The 22,232-nt window shown below is 35.2% G+C and overlaps 1 protein-coding gene and 1 long non-coding RNA gene across 2 annotated transcripts in view; both read left to right on the top strand.

Moving 5' to 3' along the window:
• The window catches only part of LOC141579365 (uncharacterized), a 441,343-nt gene that overhangs the window by 418,009 nt on the left and 1,102 nt on the right, over positions 1-22,232 (top strand). The window lies entirely within an intron of this gene.
• Positions 4,192-11,062, top strand: LOC105082479 (olfactory receptor 10C1-like). Its single transcript, XM_010972043.3, has one exon. The coding sequence runs from the start codon at positions 7,601-7,603 to the stop codon at positions 8,561-8,563; it is 963 nt and encodes a 320-aa protein (XP_010970345.3). The 5' UTR covers positions 4,192-7,600; the 3' UTR covers positions 8,564-11,062.

The following is a 22,232-nucleotide window of genomic DNA, read 5'->3' on the forward strand; positions in this document are numbered from 1 at the left end:
TTAACATTTACTGATGACTCCTGGGCCGTTATCTAGGGTACGTGCTCCAGTCGCCACACAAAATGGATACTGAATGAGTAGTATTATGAAGTAATTTAGCTAAACTCTCAACAGACTGTCCGTTTTCTCCAGATCTGCATGGTCACAAGTGGGAACTCGTCCCTTACTCTTGTGTGTCCAATAAAAATCCAATCATGAAATTACTCATTCAATTATTATGATCTCAAACACTGTATCTTATTTAGAGTAGGCTATTTTGATCGTAAGTACAATGATATAAATATTTTCTGTACAGATCTTCCTGAGCAATAGCATATCAAACATTAGCAATCACAAAAACATCAGTTGGAAAACAGTTATTCCTAATGCCACATTGGAGCTGAGCTGCACAATGTTTCATTTTTTTCAAATATTTGGGATTAGGTATGTATTGGATCAATTATTTTATAAGATGTTTTTCAAATTTAATTTAAAAGAACTTAACTACTTTATTTTAAAGTCAAAAGATATTTAAAATAGATTTCCCCTCTGCAAATAAGGAGTTGAAAACTCACAGTCTATAGATCTATTCTGAAACAAATGACCCTTCTGTATTCATTCTACTTCAAAGATATATGTGCTTTGGTAGTATCTCACTTATCCATTTTGTTTATGGTAAATTCTCAACCCAATATCCTCCATAGCATACGGAAAAGAACTCTGGTGATCCCAGACATCCATGCTGCTAGTGCCCCATAATAACAGGTAATAGATGTGGCGGTGATTGAGACCATTACCTTTCACCCCTATTGCAAATCCCACTTCAATACTATTCGCATCATCATTAATCGCAGCAACAACATTATTATCATTCCTGGTATATTTAGCAAAACTTAAAAATAGGTTCACATGCATTATCATGTTCACCAGCATTCTGCAACAATTCCAGACTTGTTGTGATTCTAAAAATACTCCATCATTTGTCTTAAGCAAAAAAGAAAATACATATATATATATTATATATATGAACTGATGAAGGTATCAAGATTTTGTAATAGTCCAATGATTTTTAGCATATCCCTGAAATGCCTCCACCACCACTGCCTCTCAGAATTCTGAAATTAAGGTGGTAGAAAACAATGCTAGGTTAAATGGCTGGTCCTTGAGTGACCAAGTTCTACAGTGTACCATCCATGGTCTCCACTATGAGATCTGAATAAGGTTATCCAAGAAAATTGTCAGTTTCTTTATTTGATAATTAGCACTGTACATATTCTACCTTGCATGGGCACATTTAAATTCATTAAAAGTTTGGAGAACTAGAGTTTTACAGTGTCACAGAAATGTACCTCCAAATGTCCCTCTCAGTCTCTCTATATCTTAAAAAAAAACCACCAACCAAACAAAAAAAAAACTACTGATTCCTTTGCATATATTCTCTAAAAAACAAGATGCATTGGTAGTGATGTTGCAGTTACTACCACAGACTTATGCTGATGTCTTTTTTAAACCCTTTAAAACTATAGATGAGTTTCCATTATTGCTACACAGCTCTAGAGAATGTACCATTTTACTTGTTGCATGGAGTTTTAATAATTTAATGACATTTACTTAAGTCCACTAATTTATTGGTTATGTCCTAATGAGGCCAGAGATGTTTCTCAGGAAGTAGACCAGCTTCAAAATTTTCTAGAAAATACACTTTATCATTCATTCTAACCAGGTTTCTCACAAATTTATGTTTTCTCATAAAAATGATTACAAAACCAATGCAATTATATCGGTATTTGGAGTTACAGCCTGAAGCTGAGATCATTATTAAATTTCTTTAACTAGAACAGCATTTCTAACAACCCCAAATGTAAATTAGTAAAAACCAGAGAGCAAATAAGCCCAAAATCTGAATTTAAATTACTCTGTGAGTTTCAAATCCACAGCATTTCTTAAATACACAACCATTGTTTTCTTAATATGCTCTTCCTTAGCATTCTGTAGCTTTCTAGACAGAACAAAAGCTCTATTATTTTTTGTCTTCTTTTATTTTAGTAAAGCATCCAGTTATTCCTTTTTTCATATATAAGCAAGATCCCGTATTTATTTTTCTTAAAATGTTTTTGTTATACACAGAGCACAGATAGAATTAGTTATTTTTAAATCAAGGAACAAAATAAATCATAAAGAAATATCTGGATCTATCTTACCAAATAAAATCCCGTATTTCTTCTTTAATTAGAAATTTAATGATTTTTTAAAAGATAAGTAATATTTTGTGAGAATGGTTAACTGATCTTGAAATCTGTGACTTGTCTCAAATCTTCAGAATTAAGCAAATACCTTAGACAAATTTGCCTTGCACTGGCATTAGATGGTTGATATATTCTAGTAATAATATTTAAAAATGTAACTGGCTTTGGGGAAATGACCCCTGGGACATTATTAGAAGGGACTACTGCTAATTAAACAACTGTTTTACCTCATGGGAAAGAACATCAAATTTTCATGAACTGTTTACATTTCTTTAAGTCATAGTGGCTGCAATTCAATATGTATTTCTTAATAATAGATATTTGTGGTGGGTCTGTAGGGCAGACTGGTCAGTCCTTTAGGATTACAATTATTAATATACCACAACTCTATTAGGAACATAGATTTTAGATTTCCCTGTAAAAGTTTTTGTATTTTTTGGTGGGACAGATTTTCGTCCAAAACTGATAGAGTAAATTTGTACCATGCCCTTGAAAGTTAATATGATTTACATGATTCTAAATTTTATTTTTTTAATTCATTTTAAAAATTTTATTATTTTAAACATATATTTTACTAATAATAATCATTTAAATGATTAAACTGAGCAAGTTAAGCTGATAATTGGCATGTATTTTATTGTAGTTTTATACCTTAAATAGGTTGGCTATTGGTTTGGTTTCTATGAAAAAGTTGTAAACGGTACCAAGAGTCACATATTTTTCCGTGAAAGCAATATCCTATATATATCTAACATGGTTAATGCTATAAAGAAATAAGCAATTTTTCTTTCTTTTTTAATCCTTAGAATATTTTATCCCTGGAATTTCAAAGGCTATTTTAATTCAGTAGGCAGAGACATAGCATTATTCTTTAAAGTGTTTTGTAATGAACTTACAAGACTGTGAGGTCCCTCTCTTTATTTTATTATAATATATTTGTTGTAGAACCAACTCATAATAAAAATAAGTTTAAAACAGTTACAGATTAGCACAGCAAGAATGATTCTAAAAAATTCTAACAAAATCTCCATGGGGCAGAAAGCCTTGAAAAGGCCCTGGGAGTTTAAGGTTAAACTAACATGAACAGGAGACACAACAAATAGCTAAACAGGAAATTTTACCACTTCTAATTTTACTTCCTTCAGCAATAGTAAAAGGAAAGCTTCCTGCATTTGTGAAAAATGAATAAAAAATTCTTAATACTTATTTTCCAAGCAAACTAAGTAACAATGGTATAATAGTTTAAAATCTTTTTTTTAAAATTTTCAGTTGGAAACATATACCTTTAAAATAAGTAAAACAAATCACTTTTCATCATTTTTGTAATCATTTCAAAGAAAAAGCTATCAAATACATTCGATCTATTTTAATTCATATCTGTACCAAATAAATAACTGTACCATATGAAGGATAGATTTGTAATATCAGGCAAGAAAATTCAAATAAAAATGGTGCATTATTGACTCACATATCAGGCTTTTGTTTGGTTTTCAAAATTTTTAAGTAATAGTTCTTATCAGAGCTCAATAAGAAGGCCATGAGAATTCCCTTACCCAAAGAGGAAGTAAACTTCAGTGGAGTTATTTCTGCCTTATCTGTTCCTAAATAAATATCACCTGCTTCCCCCAAAATTTGGATAAAATACAGCTCCCTGTGTAGGTTTCCAAATCAGCACTCTACAGTAGTTCAGTTCCTTATCAAGTTAATTCCTAAAGTCAGTGTACAATGCAGTCACTGACTATGTATTACTGCCATCTTGTGGGCACTTCAGTAATAAATATCGATTACCTCACAATTTCTGTGATTCTGGAATTCAGTTTATCTGGGGGAGTTTGACTCACAGCCTTTAATGAGGTTGCAGTCAAGATATGATCTCACTTATATGTGGAATCTAAAAAAGCCAAACTTAACAGAAACAGAAATAAGGGTTTCCAGAGGCAGGGTTGGGGGTGGGAGGAATGAGGAGATGTCAGTCAAAGGAATAAACTTCCAGTTATAAGATGAGTAAGTTCTGGGGATCCAGCGCACAGCACGGTGACGATACAAGCACACCTCATTTTATTGTGCTTCGCAGGTATTGGGCTTTTTACAAATTGAAGGTTTGTGGCAATTCTGTATTGAGCAAGTCTGTCAGCACCATTTTCCCAACAGCATTTGCTCACCTTGTGTCTCTGTCACATATTAGTAATTCTCACAATATCTCAGACTTTTTCATTATTATTACGTTTGTTATGGTGACCTGTGATCAGTGATCTCTGGTGTGACCATTGTAATTGTTTTGGGGAGCCACAAACCGCACCTGTATAAGATGGCAAACTTAAGAAATGTGAAATGTGACTACTCCACTGACTGACCGGCCATCCTCTCCTCTCCACAGGCCTCCCTGCTCCCCAGGACACAACAATATTGAAATTAGGCCAATTAAAACCCTAAAATTAACGTTACACTACTGTATTTTCAAAATGTAAGTACAGAGGAGACAGGGAGGGACTTTGAGATGACTCCTTCACAACGGCTATTAAATAGGCTCCTGGTTCTCTCTTGAAAACATAGTGAAGAACAACCTAAATAATCTTGTCTCATCTTCTGTTTCTCCCTAGGTATCAATCACCCTTTCTCCTCCCTTTCACGGCCAAATGTTTCCATGTTGTTTCCATCATTTTTTTCATTTCTCAACTTCTGTTTATTCATAAATAACTTGAATCTGGTTTGTCCTCTTACTGCTCTTTCAAAATTGCTTTTTCTGAGTTGTCAATAGCCACTGTATAGCTAAAAATTAACAGATAATGCAAAGCTATTTCTTCTCAACTTCTCATAAATATTTGGCACACTTAATCACGCCTTCCTTTAATGGTCTTTTCTTGCCTTAGAAACTACGGTGTTGCCATGACCCACTGTTTCATCCTAAGCCTTTGGTTTTCAAGACCACCTACAAACTCATATTCTATGAGATTAGAGAAGGATGGAAGAAATTGTCATGAGATCTGCAAGTCACATTTTGCTGTTATTGCAGTAGGGCTCATTTTCACCTAGTCATTATTTCACCAAATATTGTGGCCTTTTACCAAGTTATTCAGGTCAAAGCAGATGTGAAGCAGCATGAGAGGACTTTTGACTTTCAAATATCCTACATCCAACCATGTACACTTGATCCTTGAACAACGCAGGGGAGAACAGTCACCGCCTCCTTCCCGCCAGCAGTCAGAAATCCTGGTATAACTACAGTCTGCCTTCCATGTCTGCTGTGGTTCTGCCTCCGTGGATTCAACCAGGCAAGGATCATGTAGGTATGTATGGGGAAAAATGCATATAAGTGGATATGCACAGTTCAAACCTGTGTTGTTCAAGGGTCAGCTGCACTCATCTTATATTTTTAATATTATTTTCCGGTTTCAGAATTAGATTCAGAAATAGTCAACACAGAATCCAGATGGAGATTAAATTAGAAAAATGCAGTTATCAGCTTTTTGTTTTGTTTTATTAGTATTTTACTATAAAAACACAGCAAAGGTGGACACAGGTAGTTTTCGTATCTTGGCTACTGTAAATAATGCTGCAGCGAACATGGAAGTGCAGATATTTCTTTGAAATAATAGTTTTGTTTCCTTTGGGTATATACCCACTAGTGAGATTGCCAGATCATATGGTGGTTCTGTTTTTAATATTTTGAGGACCCTCAGTACTGTTATCCATAATGGCTGTGCCAAGTTACATTCCCACCAACAGTGCACAAGGATTCCCTTTTCTTATCAGCACTTAGTATCTCTTAGCTTTTTAACAATCACAATCCTAACAGATGTGGAATGACATCTCAAGGTGCTTTTGACTTGCATTTCCCTTATAATTAGGGATGTTCAGCACCTTTTTCATATACATTTTGGCCCGTTTATATATCTTCTTTGGAGAAATGTATATCCAGGTCCCTTGCTCATTTTTTAACTATTATTTGTTTTTTGCTATTGAGTTGCATGGGTTCTTTATATATTTGGGGTATTAACCCTTATTGGTTTGCAGATACTTTCTCTCATTCTATAGGTTGCCTTTTCATATTCTAAAAATCATTGCCAAGACCAATGTTAAAGAGGAATATTATTCAGCCATAAAAAGTGAAGAAAATCCAGCCATTTGTGAGAACATAGATTTACTTGGAGGTGGGGACATGGGGATTATGCTAAGTAAAGTAAGCCAAACATAGAAAGACAACTACTATATGATATCACTTATATGTAGTATCTGAAAAAATTATTTTTTCTTGATCAGGCCCATTTATTTCTACTACAGATCATTTAATCATAGACAATGAATAAGGTGAATGTTCTCTGTGGCTTTATGGAGCCTACTTTGTGTCCTGCATTGGGTCTATTGACATCATGAAGACCTGAGCTGTCACTGTCCATTGGAGAAGCTTAAGGAAGATTATTATGTCAAATATCCATACAGTTCAATAATTATTTAAATTTCAAGATGGAAATCAATTAGAAACTGTTAGTTTTACACAGTGAAATTTAAATGATGTAACTGAAAGCAAAAGATTACCTCTGAAAAATGTATTCAAATAATGAAATCCAAATCTCCATTGAATGTCATCGTTGTTTTGAACAAATTCCCCTTGAGACAAATATAGTTACACTGTGCGGTGATGCAATCCCTATGGTCTCCAGTAAGAATATAAATACTGCCTGTTCCATCACCATGTTATAATTTGGAATTATAGGATGTCTACAAGCCCGACAAGGAACAGAAAGTTTGCCTTGTGGTTCTAGGTATGTCCTCCCATTCAAAATTGTCTGCAAAATTACACTGAGGTTGTAGAAAGTAGATTCTGTTAGTTTTGGTTTCCAAGATTTTAGCTGCGTAAATATGGTCTTACTTTTGTCAAATCAAAATGAGTAAAAATACGTAAGAACAAGAATAGATAAATGGCTAGAAAATTTCCCTTTCAAGCCCTTAAGTGCGGCTCTAAGGGAAAACTGTGGAATCCAGAGGGACGGGGTATAGCACCTTTGTATTTAACTCTTCTCACTTAGGTTTCATGTGGCTCCTTTATGACTGAAACGCCTTCGTACATATTACTCACATCACAGTCTGTGTATATGAGTAGAATATCAAGATAAAAACAAAAATCAGATTATGTAAATTAACGCCATTGTTTTCTCTGTTTCTCTGAAAATCCAGAACTCAAGGTCAGGTAGAAGTTTTGCATGCAGTTTAATTGGGCAGTTATTTCCAAAGCTGTAGCAAAAGGAATCCAAGTGTGTAGGTCGCACGTCAGACCTCTGATCCGAGGAACGCTCCCTTCTCTGAGTCAGATGGAGACCTGCGCCAGGTGATGGGATTCCTTTAGGCATTAGCTGCCCTCTCTGTTGTCGCCACAGATGCCTGGCTCTGAGCCGATTATGAGTGGAAACCGGTCCCTCTGCACCACGTTCACGTTTGTGGCGTTTTCCTCCCTGGAAGAGTTACAGCCTGTGCTCTTTGTTGTGTTCCTAACCATTTACTTGTTCACGGTGGGAGGGAACCTCCTCATCATCTGCTTGATCGGGGCCACCCCTTCCCTGCACACGCCCATGTATTTCTTCCTGGTCAACGTCTCCTTTCTGGAGCTGTGCTACATCACCAGCGTGGGGCCTCAGATGCTGGTGCACCTGCTGGTGGAGACCAAGACCATCAGTGTGCGAGGCTGTGCAGCTCAGATGTACGTATTTACCATCCTGGGACTGACAGAGTGCTGCCTGCTAGCAGCCATGGCTTATGACCGCTTTGTAGCCATCTGTCACCCGCTGCATTACACTCTGCTGATGGGCCCTCCCGTGTGCCTGAAATTGGCCGCAGCATCGTGGACCACCGGGGTCGTGGTGGAGTCAGCCCAGACCACGTGGCTCTTCACTCTGCCCTTCTGCGGAACAGGAGAGATTCAGCACTTTCTTTGCGACATCATGCCTGTCGTGAAACTGGCTTGTGTTGACATGTCCCACAATGAGATTGTGCTGTTTGCTGTGTCCGCGCTCTTCGTCATGAGTCCCTGCCTGCTCACCCTGTGCTCCTACGCGCGCGTTCTGCTGACCATCTTGGGAATCCCTTCGGCCGCCGGCAGACGCAAAGCTTCCTCCACTTGCTCCTCTCACGTCCTGGTTGTTTCTCTCTTCTATGGCACCGCCCTGTTCGCGTGCCTCCAGCCGAAGGCTGCGCACTCTCCGCAAACAGACAAAGCCGCTGCGCTCATGTACACGGTGGTCACGCCCGCTCTGAATCCCGTCATCTACACCTTGAGGAACCAGGACGTGAAGGAAGCCTTTCAGAGACTAACACGAAGGAGCCCTTTCAGACAAATGGCCTGAACCTCACACTACCGCACAGAGAGGTCACCCAGGTGTCTGATCGCCCTGCCAACACGGTGCGTCATTCACGTACTTACAGGATGGCGACCAAGAGACCCTTGGATCTGTTCCATGTTTCTCAGTGTTTAGGCAGGGGAACTATGTGGTAGGGTCATTTTTCTATCATTTGCTTATTAAATGATTTAAATTATTTATCACTTGTTCAACAATATTCAATGAACAAATGTACTGAGCATCTCCTGGGTCCTGGACACCATTCATTTTTTCCCTTCTACAGTGGTAGTGGAATTAAGGTTAGTATGTTTCACACCATTTGACCAAAGAAAATGAAATGTTCTTCTCTAGAAAAAAATTAAAAATGAATATGAAGTAATTAACACATTTTAGTGCCAAACATAGGATGCTGTGATTTAAGTCCTGAAGTGGAGTACATGCTCCTAATTAGTCTGCTCTGTATACATCTTAATAATCAGGCATCTGAAATAATCAACTGCTAATAAATACTGACAAGTAATGTACACTGTGATACGCCTCTAAGTATTTAACTTGTAAATCCAGTGAGGGACACTGAATTTTTGTCCAATGCTAGATTCTTCCTTTTCTCTTATCTGCTGATTTCTTGGTTTTTCATATGAATTAAGTTTTAGAGAAATAAACATTATATATATATATATATAGGCCAATTATAAAAATATGACACTGCTATTCAAGTTTTTTTCCCTATTTATCTAATTTTAAAATTGTGATTGTTTTTGCTCTCAATTTTTCTATCATTCTCTGCACAGTTTATTGCTTTGTTCAACTGATTATTCTAGTCACATTGAATTTCAAAGCAGTTCCTCTCCAAGGTAAAAGTTTAAAAGACTATTTTCCACACATATCATTAGAGACCTATCAATACTGACTGTTGGTTTAGAAGAATGAGGAGAAGATCCAAAAAAGCAACCTCAAATATGCCCTATTATATAATGTACGGCAGGGGAAAGATGTGCACAGATCCTGAGTTTAAGTAACAGAAAGTCATGGACACCAGTGAGATGCTTTCTAGTGCACGCCCACTCCTGGGAGACACGCCCACTCCTGGGAGACACGCCCACTCCTGGGAGACACGCCCAGCACAGCTCCCCAGGTTAAGACTACTTGACATGACTTCCAGGCCTACACGGATTTTCAGTACCAGAAATCTTCAGTATACTCAGTACCTCCACCGACCTCCAAAATGATAAAACCTGATATGACATTTATCACTATAAGATTTTTTTTAAGATAGTAAAGCATTTTAAAAGTCATGTAATAAAAATTGATATTATATTCACTGGAACTATGCTTTTATGCTCTGAAGTGGGGCTTTTTTCACTTGTTTATCAATTTCAGAAGCGGATACAGCTGAAGGAGAGGAACTTTAAATTCTTAAGAAGACTGAGAATGAGCCAATAAGAACTGGGTTTTCTAAAAAGGTGGAAAATCACCCCAGCCATCTCCAGGCACCCACCTGTATATAAGGCTGACTGAGGAGGGGTGAGGCAGGTTGAAATTGTTGTACTTGTAAGACTGGGCTTCCTGGGGAGATGTGCCTTCCACTTCTCACACTAGATGGAAGGGAGGGCTGTGAGCACATCTAATTATATTGAAGGTGTTGCTGGTGCCACAAAGAGAATCATCGTCGGAAGCGGGATGCCTGCTAAAAGGTGAAACTGGACTACAGGTCTCCATTTGCATGTTTGCTGAACGTGGCACCTGGGGCAGCTGAAGTCCTCCCACCTGAATGGAGCCTCAAATGATGACATGTTAAAGACTGATCTTGCTTGTATCCACTAGTGTTTGGAGGGATCTGTGAACATCAACGTCAGGGCCATGTCACATCCAGTTATTGCTGTACTTTTGAGGTTCACTGTAGCAATCTTTAAAAGCAAGGTTTGAAAGGAGTGGATTAGAGAATGCTTTAAAAAATAACCAACTGAAATACAAATTTAACAAAATATGTATAAAATCTATATGAGGAAAATTACAAAGCTCTGATGGAAGATAACAAAGAACCAGAAAAATGGAAAACTAATAGCTTCATATATCAACAACTGAGCCACAGTGTAAACTACCTGGGTTTCACCCAGTAAAGACATTTGCCCTTTTCCTCTCTCTCACCCCTGACTTAATTCCCTGGGTGACACAGGGTCTAGAAGCTGTTAGGCATTGCCTGAGTTTCGAATTAGATGTGTTTCCAAAATTTCAGTTTACTAAATTTCAATAATTAAAAGATATCTGAAAGTTACAGAAACTGACAGAGATAGTCCAGGGCTATGAAAGGAGGACTCAAACGAGCAAGATTAAACAGTGATTGGAAAAAGGCAAAGCCAGGTCATAATTCTGTTCCTAATGAACTGAACATTGTTACAAATATTTGTTTTTGTTATATGAAAGCCAGTGACACACATAGCATTTATGCTATACTAGAAATATTAAACCCAAACTTCACTTTTTAGAAGAAAGATATGTTTGCTGTTCCAGGCACACACAGCAGGAAACTTCTTCTTTTTAGAAGAAGCTGTCATTTCAATTCAATGGAAAAAAGACAGAGGAAGAACAAGTGTTGGGCATATGTGAAATTGTAAAAGTCTATTTTTTTTTTTTTTGGTAAAGATTTACTATCAGAATGTCCCTTGTAAAGGTTTTGAAGACACTTACCATTTTTAAGCCTCTTTTGTCCTAAAAAAAAAAAAAACGTATTTAGCCAATTCCTTCAGTAAATGATCTATAAGACCACGAAGACCAATTCCTGAAGCTGGCTGATAACATAAAGTCTCTAACGTTATATATCTTCCATTGACATTTAGATACGTCCCCTTTTCATCTTAATTTCAATAATGCATTAACCAATAACCTCCCACAGTACCAGTTTTGAAATTTGAGATCCAGTTTCTAATTGATACCACACTCGGAAATTCGAGGCATCCCAACACGACACACCCAAACCAAACTTGTGAGTAAACCCCACCTTGAAAAATATGCCAGAATTTTCCATTCTATATCTTAGCACAAATTACTATACCATCCACCCTGTACAGAAGACAGGAATCTCGGGATTGTCCTTGTAACATAGCTGTCTTTGTCACTATATTCAGTCTCCCGTAAAAGAATGACGGTGATGCACAGGAAACTTATGAAAATCCGTCTGCCTCTCCTTATTTCTGCTGGCATACTCCAAATTGTCATCATCCTTCACCCTTTACTTGACCTCTTTGCATCCACTAGGACTGAACTTTCTCAGTCTGTTCCAAACTACAGTCCTGCTGATAAGTTGTACAGTATAACTTTCATTATACCGCCACCATGTTCAAGCACATACAATAGTTCCTATAATTTTTAGGGTGAAGACTGAAACGATTAACATGGCCAAAATGACTCCATATGATCTGGATCCTCTTTGCTCTCCCAACCTCAGCTAGCACCGTGCTCTCTCTGTTCCGGTTTCAGTGATTTTCTTTCAGTTTCCTGAGTACCATCTCATCATGTAGACAGAGTGCATGCTGTTTCCTCTCCCCAGAACCTCCCACTCCAATAACTATTCCTCTCATCTAATTAATCCATGTTCTTCCGTCAAATCTCAATCAGTAATCACTTATTTATGAAATCTTTGTTTTATTGCCGCAATGCCATCTTTTCTTCCTATTATGTAATTTATGACACTACCTAACTTCCTTTGGGTCGCAGGTTTTTCCATACTTATGGTGCTTTCATTGTTCATTTAGTTGTGTTTCTTTTATTAATACCTGTATTTTCACTAAATTGTAGATTCCTGAAGGCAGGGACATGTCTTATTACTGTATCCCCAAAACTTAGTTCAGAGTCTGATAATGATAGGTATTCAATTAATTTCAATGTAAGAGTGAAAAACTGAATGACATAGTTATTTTCAAGATTTAAACCCATGTGAGATATTCAAGTTTACATTCCTTCTTCAAACTGCTTGTTATTACCCCACAGATCTTGTACTTTTCAGATCTTTCTCTATAGTTAGACAATGGGCCATTGTGAGAATGTAATGTAGATCTTCGCCTGAAGCCACCTCTCCTTACAAGAAAGGGGACAATAATAATTAGATCAGATATTCATTTGGCACCAGCTGCATCCCAGGCATGTGTTTTACAAGCCTATCTCCCTTGTATCTCACAACACTGCAGGGAGGGTATTATTATTTCCATTCTAAAGATGAAAAAACAGGCACAGAGATTATAAGAAACTTGCCAATGGCAACAGCATTTGTAAATGATAAATTCATGACCTTAAATATTATACTATTATATATTTTTAAATGAGTTATACCCTTTTCTTCAGGGTTCACATTTAGAGGTGGCTGAATGGTGCAGCAGTCCACTTCCTCCTTGTTGCAGATATGAAGAAAAATTATTTATAAAACATACTCAAAATGTTTTAGTTAATTCACAGGAAATTCCCCGCATTGTCTTTGGCTGTAGCAATGAGGTCTGCAGCTGCCTTGGAAAGATCATAACTTGTTTGAGCAAATGATACTCAGGGCCTGATTAGGCCTGGTCCCAAATATCAGCTTTCTGTTGATAATGAAAACAGAGGATTCGGGAAGTTTGAACTCGAAGAATAAACTGGTTAAGGTGAACAAAATTTCTTAAGCATAAAAGCAAAAAAAAAAAAAAAAAAAAAAAAGGCTAAAGAAAAAACACAGATATGGAAGGTTAATTCAGTCACATGGTATTAACGTACCTAACCTTACCCCAATCCCCAAACCAATTTAGCCAATTTGTATTTTTAATTTCAAAAATTTTATAGGAAATTAGAAGTACATAAAATACTCAGTTTATACATTTTCTTGACACTCCACCAACCATGGGTTAGAGGAAAGAAATCTATTTTAAATATGTTTCACTATGCTTTCAGTTAGCTACATTCAGAGGCAGTTTATTTCACTGTATGGAGTTAGGAAGACCATCAATCGAGTTGCCTATGAAGAGCTCCCTAACAGTGCCATCTGGTGGACGGAATGTGTGGTAATTGTATCTGAGTGCAGGTTAAGTCTGGACATTTTTACACCTTTAAAAAAAATCCGACACTTTGTGACATTTTTAGCTATCAAGATAATGTGACATATGCAATTCTGTTAAAAGTATTATTTATTAAAATTATTTAAAATTTACTCAAGGACATAGGATCCTTCCCTCTTTTGCTTCTTCACTGTTTCATGTGTATACCAAAGGAAGAGCATTTCACATATGACTCATTTTTTTTTTGTCACCTATTATTCTCAACAGCATTTATAACTCCTTAGAATCCCTCTCCACAATAATTTATAAACTGCATTAGAAGAGCTGAGTATCATACAAGAAGAGTGAAGTCACTATCATGAGACATGTAAAGGACTGATACAAGGGGTCTGATTTATTCACAAAGGTGAAAAGGGTAGAATTTAAAGCAATGGGAGGAACTCACAGGAAAGCACTCTTCTGCTTAGTATGAAAAAAACCTTTCCAAGAGGCAGAGCCATTTGAAAATGAAATAGACAGCATTCAAAAATATGAAATGCTCAGTTGATGAAACTATTTAAGTATATGCTAACTGGTTATTTGTTTAGGAAGCACATAGAAAGGATTCACTTTGAATTTTTTGTTAAGTTAAATTATTTAAGGCACCTCCATGAAGTAAGAAAACACATTTTGCATTTGAAAATGTTAAACACTAAAAGAGGGTACCTAAAATGTAAATCTCCACTGTCATCCACCTTCCAGATCCCCACCCTCTATCTTTAGGTAGAATGTGTTTTCCAGTCTTTGGAGGGATTATTTATATGCATGAATGCTATATGATAGACAAGTGTAATTAAATGTAATTAAGAATAATTTCTGTTCCATAATCATCTGATAACCTATCATCAAAACAAATTCTCTTATTTAACTAAAAATGATAATAAGAATATCTAAATACTTTAGGGAAAGCTTTAAAATTTAAAACATTACCTCTCTTAGGTAAAATAATTAATCCCCCATCTAGAAATGATATGAGATTCTTGGAAATGTAAAAACATTTATGAATTATGGCTTAATTATTTAGTGTCTGAAATTAGCCTCAGTCAGAAGGTATAATATGCATTATTTTTGATGAACAGCTGGCATAATGCCTTGTTTCCTTTTTCAATTATTCTGAACATATAAGTAGAAAGACTCTACGCATTGTTTTATGTAGTTACAGACAGATTTATCATTTTCACCTTTTCACTCACTTCTTTCATATTTACCAGTTTTAATCATCACAGTCAAATAATTCCTCCCCATAATTATCTTCCCCGAGTTATTTCAAACTCTTGGTGGGTGACAGGAAGAAAACTCTTTTGTGGTGGCTAATAGATGTCTTTGAGAAGATTTGGACGAGGATTTTTCGATAGCCATTCCTCAGATCCTGTGTATACTTAATAGCTACTACAGGTTGCTTGTGCTATGATTTTGATATTTAATTGATATCAAATCCTAAAATCATGAGTGGTGAAATTAATTCTTTATTTGTGTGGCTGCTCTGGTTAAAAAGACTGGTTGAGATCACTGCATCACACTGTGATAGTGCGTAACGTAGTTCAAAACAACTACTCAGTCTAATCAATCAAACGATAGCCCTGAGGGGGTTATATACATCTATGTATGTGTATAAAACATCTATAATCTACATTTGTGACCTTGAAAGGAATATAAATAATGAGTACGTTAACTGAGGAAGTAAAATTGTAATGTATTTATCTAATTAATTAATGGAAATGCCTTCTTTAATTCTCCCAATATATAAAATGACTATAACTCAACAAAAAGTGATTTAAAAAATTCTCCCAATAACAGCATCTCAAGAGAAATGATTTAATGGCATCTTACCATTCAAACTGATTTTTAAAATCTATACTTAAAATGCCAAGAAATTGGGTAAAATATTATTTTATGTGTGTGTGAGAAGTAAGAGAAACAGTGATTCAAATTTGTCCATGTATAGAGAAAACAGTTTTAGAGAAAGAGTTTTTATTTTTCCCTATTTATTCTAGATTCTATTTATTAAACCTGATGAATAATATAAGATCATTATTTCCACTGGAGGAATAATAAATGTAAATAAATTCTAAACTAACTTCCAGACAGTAAGAAATGTAAAATGAGTTTAAACAGAAAGCTACAAAGTATTCCTTCAAATAGATTTTTTAAAATGTGGTCAAGGGCAGATAAAATTCCCCATGGAAGGAGTCAGAAAATAACAGTGTTTGCATATACACTAAAATTACTTTTAACATGTGGACTCTTTGGAAACTAATCCATTAATGCTGACATTCACCCAAGAGATTCCTGTGAGGATATGTGTGTTTGTCTGTGAGTGTAGGACAAGTATGAAAACTTAAGCAAACACTTGCTTCTGACTGTATATTTTAAAATATTTAATGTACCACTTAAAACTGTTTCAAGCTTGTGTTGTCCTATAATCGCCTATTCAGAGATTTCTTTAAGTCCTTTCTAATTTTGTTCTTTGACTAAATTTACTTTTTAATAGGGCCCAATGAGACTGATTAAAATTGTGAGTTATTTTGCATGGGCTTTATTTAAGATAATTCATAGCAGGATACAAAAGTTACCTGCTATGGGAATCATCCGGTTGCCCTGGCATAACCTACAGCTAATTATGGCAAAACCAGATCAATTTGTCTGAGGAAGTTTGAGGAATTAGCTACCCTATCCCCCAACTGTACTTTGAGACCAGTGGAGTCCCATTTTCTCATTAACCTTCTCTAAGGCATGATTCTGTCTCTCTTAGGTCTCTCTCTAACTGGCACACTTGCTGTGAAAATGCAGTATTATTTTAGACATCTGTTGGGTATTACACTATTTGGAAACCATCAAAGTAGAACTGGTTCCAAACATGCTACCCTGAGGATGACTTCATCATTAATTAAAAATATTTGTATAATATTCTCCAAGGACAAAGATGATTAATGGCAACAATAGAAGAGTTCTCTGTGAGTTTCTGATTGGTCTCCAGGGTTTGCTGCCTTAAAGATGTAAGTTTCTTTTAACTATAAACTCCGGAAGGTACATTAGACACTTTAAACGAAAAGAGTATCTTAGAGGGATTTTGTCCTCTGGCATAATTAAGACGGTACTCTCCTTGGAAAAAAAGTGAATCAGAAATTTCCTCACCAATTATTCAAATCTTCAAGATTGGGGTGGGGGTGATACCTAGTTATTAAGAAATATTTTTATCTTAACAAGTCTAAGTTGAGGTAAGCTACTGTGAAAAAAATATGGAATTTGATATAGAGAGTGCTGAAATCTAGCGGTGAATTGGCACCAATAAGAAGTGTGCCCATGGGCTAATCATTCTACATTTTGGGGTTTTCACATTTAAAATTCTCAAGAATTCCAGCCTTCTATCACAGACTCTTTTAAAGACCAAATTAAAAAACCCATGTAAACTATCATATACCCCATTTCCTGTTCTTTTTCCCTGGCTGAACCATATTCAGCTCAAATGACCAGATACCTAATCATGTTTTACAGAAAATAAAACAAACATCTAAAACAGGAGGTTTGTCAATTCCTTTCAATTATTCACTCTAGTTTCACAATTCAGCCTGTCATGCACAAGTTATCATATTCAAATGAGTCTTCAAAATTGCCATGTTTTTCTTCTTCACACTACTTGGTTCAATCCACAAAAGGGAAATAGTATTGAAAATTTATAATATGAGCAGCATAGCAAGATATATTTTTAAAATTTAAATATAAGCATAAATTTACTATAATGAAAGCTATATTGGCAACAGAACAAGTTGAAAAATTAATAAAACTTCAATAAATTTTTGTTACTTATGTATGAAACAATTTACTATACAGATAAAACACATTTCCCCAAAATATCTATAGAAAATGATTAATTTGATAACACACTAAGTTAAAAAATAACATTTATGAGATACAAATATAGGACAAAATCAAAATTTCTGAAAAATTATAAAACAGGAAAATAATTTTTAAGAGAAAAAAAGAACAGGAACTAACAAATTTTGAAAACAAAGCAGAGAAAACCTAAAATAATTCTTAATTCTAATAGGAAATTAAACTTGAAATTTGAGGTAGTAGAAAATAATGTTATGTAGTAGTACGTATAAAATTATAAAATGAAAATATACCAATATTGAAAATGCTATGATATTTAAATAGTTTTATTCTACAAAAATAAAAATAACTAAGATAAATATTGAAATCAAGAAAAGGAAAATAATAAAAGCAAGAATAGAGAATTACCATGGTTATCATTAATGAACAATTCATTTATCATAAAAATGTGTGTGTATATATATATGATACATTGTCTAGTGGTACAGTATAACAACAAAATCAAAGAAACTGAAATAAGGTTTTAAAATTTTTTTCAGTGTTTTCTTGGTGATAGTGAGTGTGATGATGATGAGATTGCTAGTGATGCTCAGCAAGTAGGTGAGAAGCAAGAAGATAAATAACACAACTTTCAGTTGTGGGTCATCAGTCAAACCTGCGAGGATAAACACTGTCATTCTTATACGGTTTCCCATTACTGGCCTACACTCTTCCAGGTCTACATAGGAAAAATAGGAAATAAAGAAAATGATGATTTCAATGGAAAAATAATAATGATAACTAGTGTTTAAGGTAAAGTTAGCAAAATTATGTTTCAGATAGAATAACACAATGCTCATTCAAGTTTTAACAATGGTTAAGCCAGGAGGAACAACAGTTTGCTTGTCCAGAGTATCTGGACAGATATATCAATCTAAATTGCAGTTCTAACGCAGAATAACCTATATGATGGTAGTAAATTTTGATTGTTTTTATGTGAATAAATTAGAGATAAATTAAATAGCCTTAAAGTATAGAAAAATGCTTTTTCCTGTCTTGATTTTATTGCAAGAGTTGGGATTAACGTCATTTCCTGTTTAATTAAGAGATTTGCGTAAGAAGCGCAAAATGATTCCTGTCATGTATATATCAGCCCGTGTTTTTCATTCACACACACACACACACATACACACACACACAGCCCTAGCCATCGTTAATATCATGGCTAATGTACCTACACCATTTTACTCAATCAAACTCAAATGCCTGATAACTGCCGTGTACTTCCATGGCTTGTGAGATCCTATTTCAGATAAGTGAATATGAGACATTTGGAATGTATTTATTTGCTGTCCTCATTAGTATTTCCTTTCTCAGTCTCTATTACTGCTCTCACACTTCCCATTTTGGTCCCTGCCCCCCAAATCAGCAGAAATAATATGAAAATTTCAGTATGTGTAACAAGAAATTGGAGTTTTCCTCTACATGTTACGATTCTGAGAGTAGACCAGGTCAAAAAAAAAAAAAAAAAAAAAAAAAAGAAGTGGAAATACAGGACACACGAGCAGATAAAAATATATAAACATGTGTTCAGGAAATTGTGGAAGGCTTAAGAGGAAGAGAAAAGAGAAAGACAGAGACTTATGGAAACCTAGAAAGGCAGAAGGGCTCTTAGAGATAGGATAGTTGTTTTCAGAAAAATTTAAAAGAAGATGGGAATATGCAAAGAAGTCATTTTTTTAAAATTAAAATATTTAAAGTTGTAAGTAAAATAAGTAATGTAGTAAGTGAAAATTAGCAAATAAAAATCGTAAGGAGGAAATTGTGACTAACGAAATTTCTCTCCATCTGCTTCTGTTCTTCACACTTATCACTTTATTCTTTGCCCTAAATATAGACTGAAAAGATGAACAATTTTGAGATCAGCAAGGCTGATCGGGAGTGAGTGATCGGGAGTGAGTATTTGGTAATTTCAAACATATATAATGAGTCTCAGAATTGTTGGCAGAAAGTTAGGAGGCACCCATTTCCCAATCCCAAGGATATTTAAATGTATGACTAACATGTCATTAAAGAAACATTAACTGTAGGTAACCATTCTCCACACTGGGCATATATCAAGTGAGACAGCCCTGCTGTTCAGATTTGCAGAGCTAACAAATTCAAGGTCAGGATTCAGTTTGAAAGTGTATTTTTCAAAGCTGTCCTCTTAAAAGTACAACATTTTGTACAAATAATTTAGACCAGATATAGTGTATTTCTTTAACAAAAAAGGTCAATGATATTGCTAAGGAAATGTTACTTCCTCAGTTTCTTCATCATCAAACACGTTAAGATGATTAAGTCTTTGTGATGGGCACTCTAAGACAATGTGTTCTGCATTGAGGTTATCAAGATTATTATTTCCACTCTCTCAAACACACATTTTTATTGAAAAGGCATATCTATCAAGAAAAATAAGCATAGAAGGACAAATAAAAGTTGTTCCAGTAATATCTAGAGAAGCTTAAGGATTCTAAGATTAAAGAATGAGATCTGCTCTCGTAATAACATAGACATATACAACAGAAGTGACTGTTCTTATCCTGGACATTGCTTTAACATTCACATAATCATGAAGCAATGTATTTCAATTTTTTTTATTTACACAAATGGCTCAATGGCAACAATAGTAGAAATGCATGTATCTGAACACATAATCAGAATTTTACCATGTCAAATTACTTCTTTGTCAAGATTCAACAATCACAAACACCAGCTAATTCCAACACACACTGTGAAAAAATAACAAAGTTCACATTACAAACCATTAGCAAGGCAGGCCTATGAAGGTAATGAAGTTTAGTTTTGTTAGATATTGTCAGTATTAGATAAATTTAAAAAGGAAAAGTTTTTCAGTACTAAATTATCATTGTACTTCATATGTCTTCCTTCATCATTTTCCTCAAATCAAAATTTAAAAGGTTAAAAAAAAGAGATTAATAATGGGAAAAACAGAATAAAAGTAAGTTAAAATATATCTAACAAGAAATATGGTCTTTAAATTTTAGACATACCAATTCTTTTTATCTTTTTGAATCCAAAGCCGTTTGTCAAAAATACTTACAAACATCTTTTTTAAGGCGATAGATACAGACATTAATTCTGACAAAATCCTCTCTGCTTCAGTGTTCAGCTCCTTTACCATCATGCTGAACAGAGACACTGATGTTCCGTTCCTGTTGGAATGGATCTCACTCCACCCCTTGGTCTATGCCTGTTTTTTCTTACCCATTTATGGCAACTTGATAAAAGTAAATGCTGTGTAACTAAAGCTTTTTTTTTCCCTCAGATATTTGGACTAGAGTATAACATTTTCCCATTACAACAATTTGATTATTTGTGTGTGGAACACATTTCCAAGCATTACCCACAATGCCACAAAAAGTTAGCCAACATTTATCCCATGGAGTATTTATGCTTTCTGTGCCCTGAAGGAACAGATCTAAAGATTATGAAGACATCTCAGGAGGATATGAGATTCAAGGAAATCGTTTCCAGAGGATCAAAATGATATGTTATACAAGTGTTCTTCTCAGGCACTAAATATTTTAAAAAGTAAAATTATATATTAAAACAAAAACCTCCTTTATGTCTCCAGAGAATTCAGTGTCGATTTCCTTAGTATATTTTGCCCTCCCACACACTCAAGTTTTGAAATCCCAAACACATACGGAAGGATTTGGAAACAGAAAAGAAAACATTATTTTAATTGGTAATAAAAATTGACTATATAAGTCAGAGAACTTGGGCTGTCATAGAAAAATGTGTCCCTCAGGCCAAAGGCACCAGTATTAATTCTCCAGACACGTCTACCACTTCGTGTCCTGTATGACCTCAGCTGCTTTTCTGAAAGCTGTCTTTTCTCCAAACAGTCTCTGTGGTATTTTCTACTGGATTTTAAACTGATATCTCATAACTAAGCATTCTCTACCTTTTCTACATTGAATGCGTATTTATCAGTGTCTATAGCTAGCCTTCCTTGCGACTTGTTGTGTCCATGTAACTAAATTCTGTCCAAAGGATGTAAATGAAGATCCCTTGTTCAACTTGCGTGGATTATCTTCTGATTCAAGTGGTTGTTCCTCCTCTTCCACTTTGCCCCCCTCTCACTATTGTTATGTAGATGTGGTAGCAGGCCTTTTTTGAGCCATGAGTACGAGTAAATGACTAGGAAAGGTGAATAAGCAAGACGGAACACATCCAGAATTCTGACACCGCTGTAGGTCATACCAGCATAGAAATGCAATGACTTTAAGGAAGAGCTTTGACATACCAGCCCGAACATCTAAACAGATAAAAATAAATTAATTTTGTTTTAAATAGCTCTGATATTTGTCAGTTATTGTCCAAATACCAGTTATCTTAAGTTGTTAATTTCTTTATATATTGTGCACTAAATATATGTAGATCTTGAGTCTCTTTCTATTTGTGTGTGTGTGTGTTTTTTTGTTTGTTTTTTAACTTTTGATCATTTGAAACTCTGGTATGCTTGTAAATTGTTTCCTCTATACTCATAACTATATGCAAATGTTAAAGGCTCTGGAAAATGATTTATTTCTACAAATAGGATTTCATTTATCTTGACCCACAGGTGAAGGTAGACAGCCTTGGTCAAAACAAGGAATGAGATGATGTTTCGTGCTTCCTATGTTTCATACTTCTTGAGAAATGATGAATTCATTGTGTTTATTCTTAGGATATAAGATTACAGTGCTCTGAACTGAAAGCCTGTATTTTACCCAGGCTCTTTCAACTTGGCAACA

Source organism: Camelus bactrianus, chromosome 12, assembly GCF_048773025.1.
Source record: "Camelus bactrianus isolate YW-2024 breed Bactrian camel chromosome 12, ASM4877302v1, whole genome shotgun sequence".
NCBI lineage: Eukaryota > Metazoa > Chordata > Mammalia > Artiodactyla > Camelidae > Camelus > Camelus bactrianus.

What these genes read in the sequence shown, in the direction of transcription:
- LOC105082479 (XM_010972043.3), top strand. Translation starts at nt 7,601, where the DNA reads ATGCCTGGCTCTGAGCCGATTATGAGTGGAAACCGGTCCCTCTGCACC.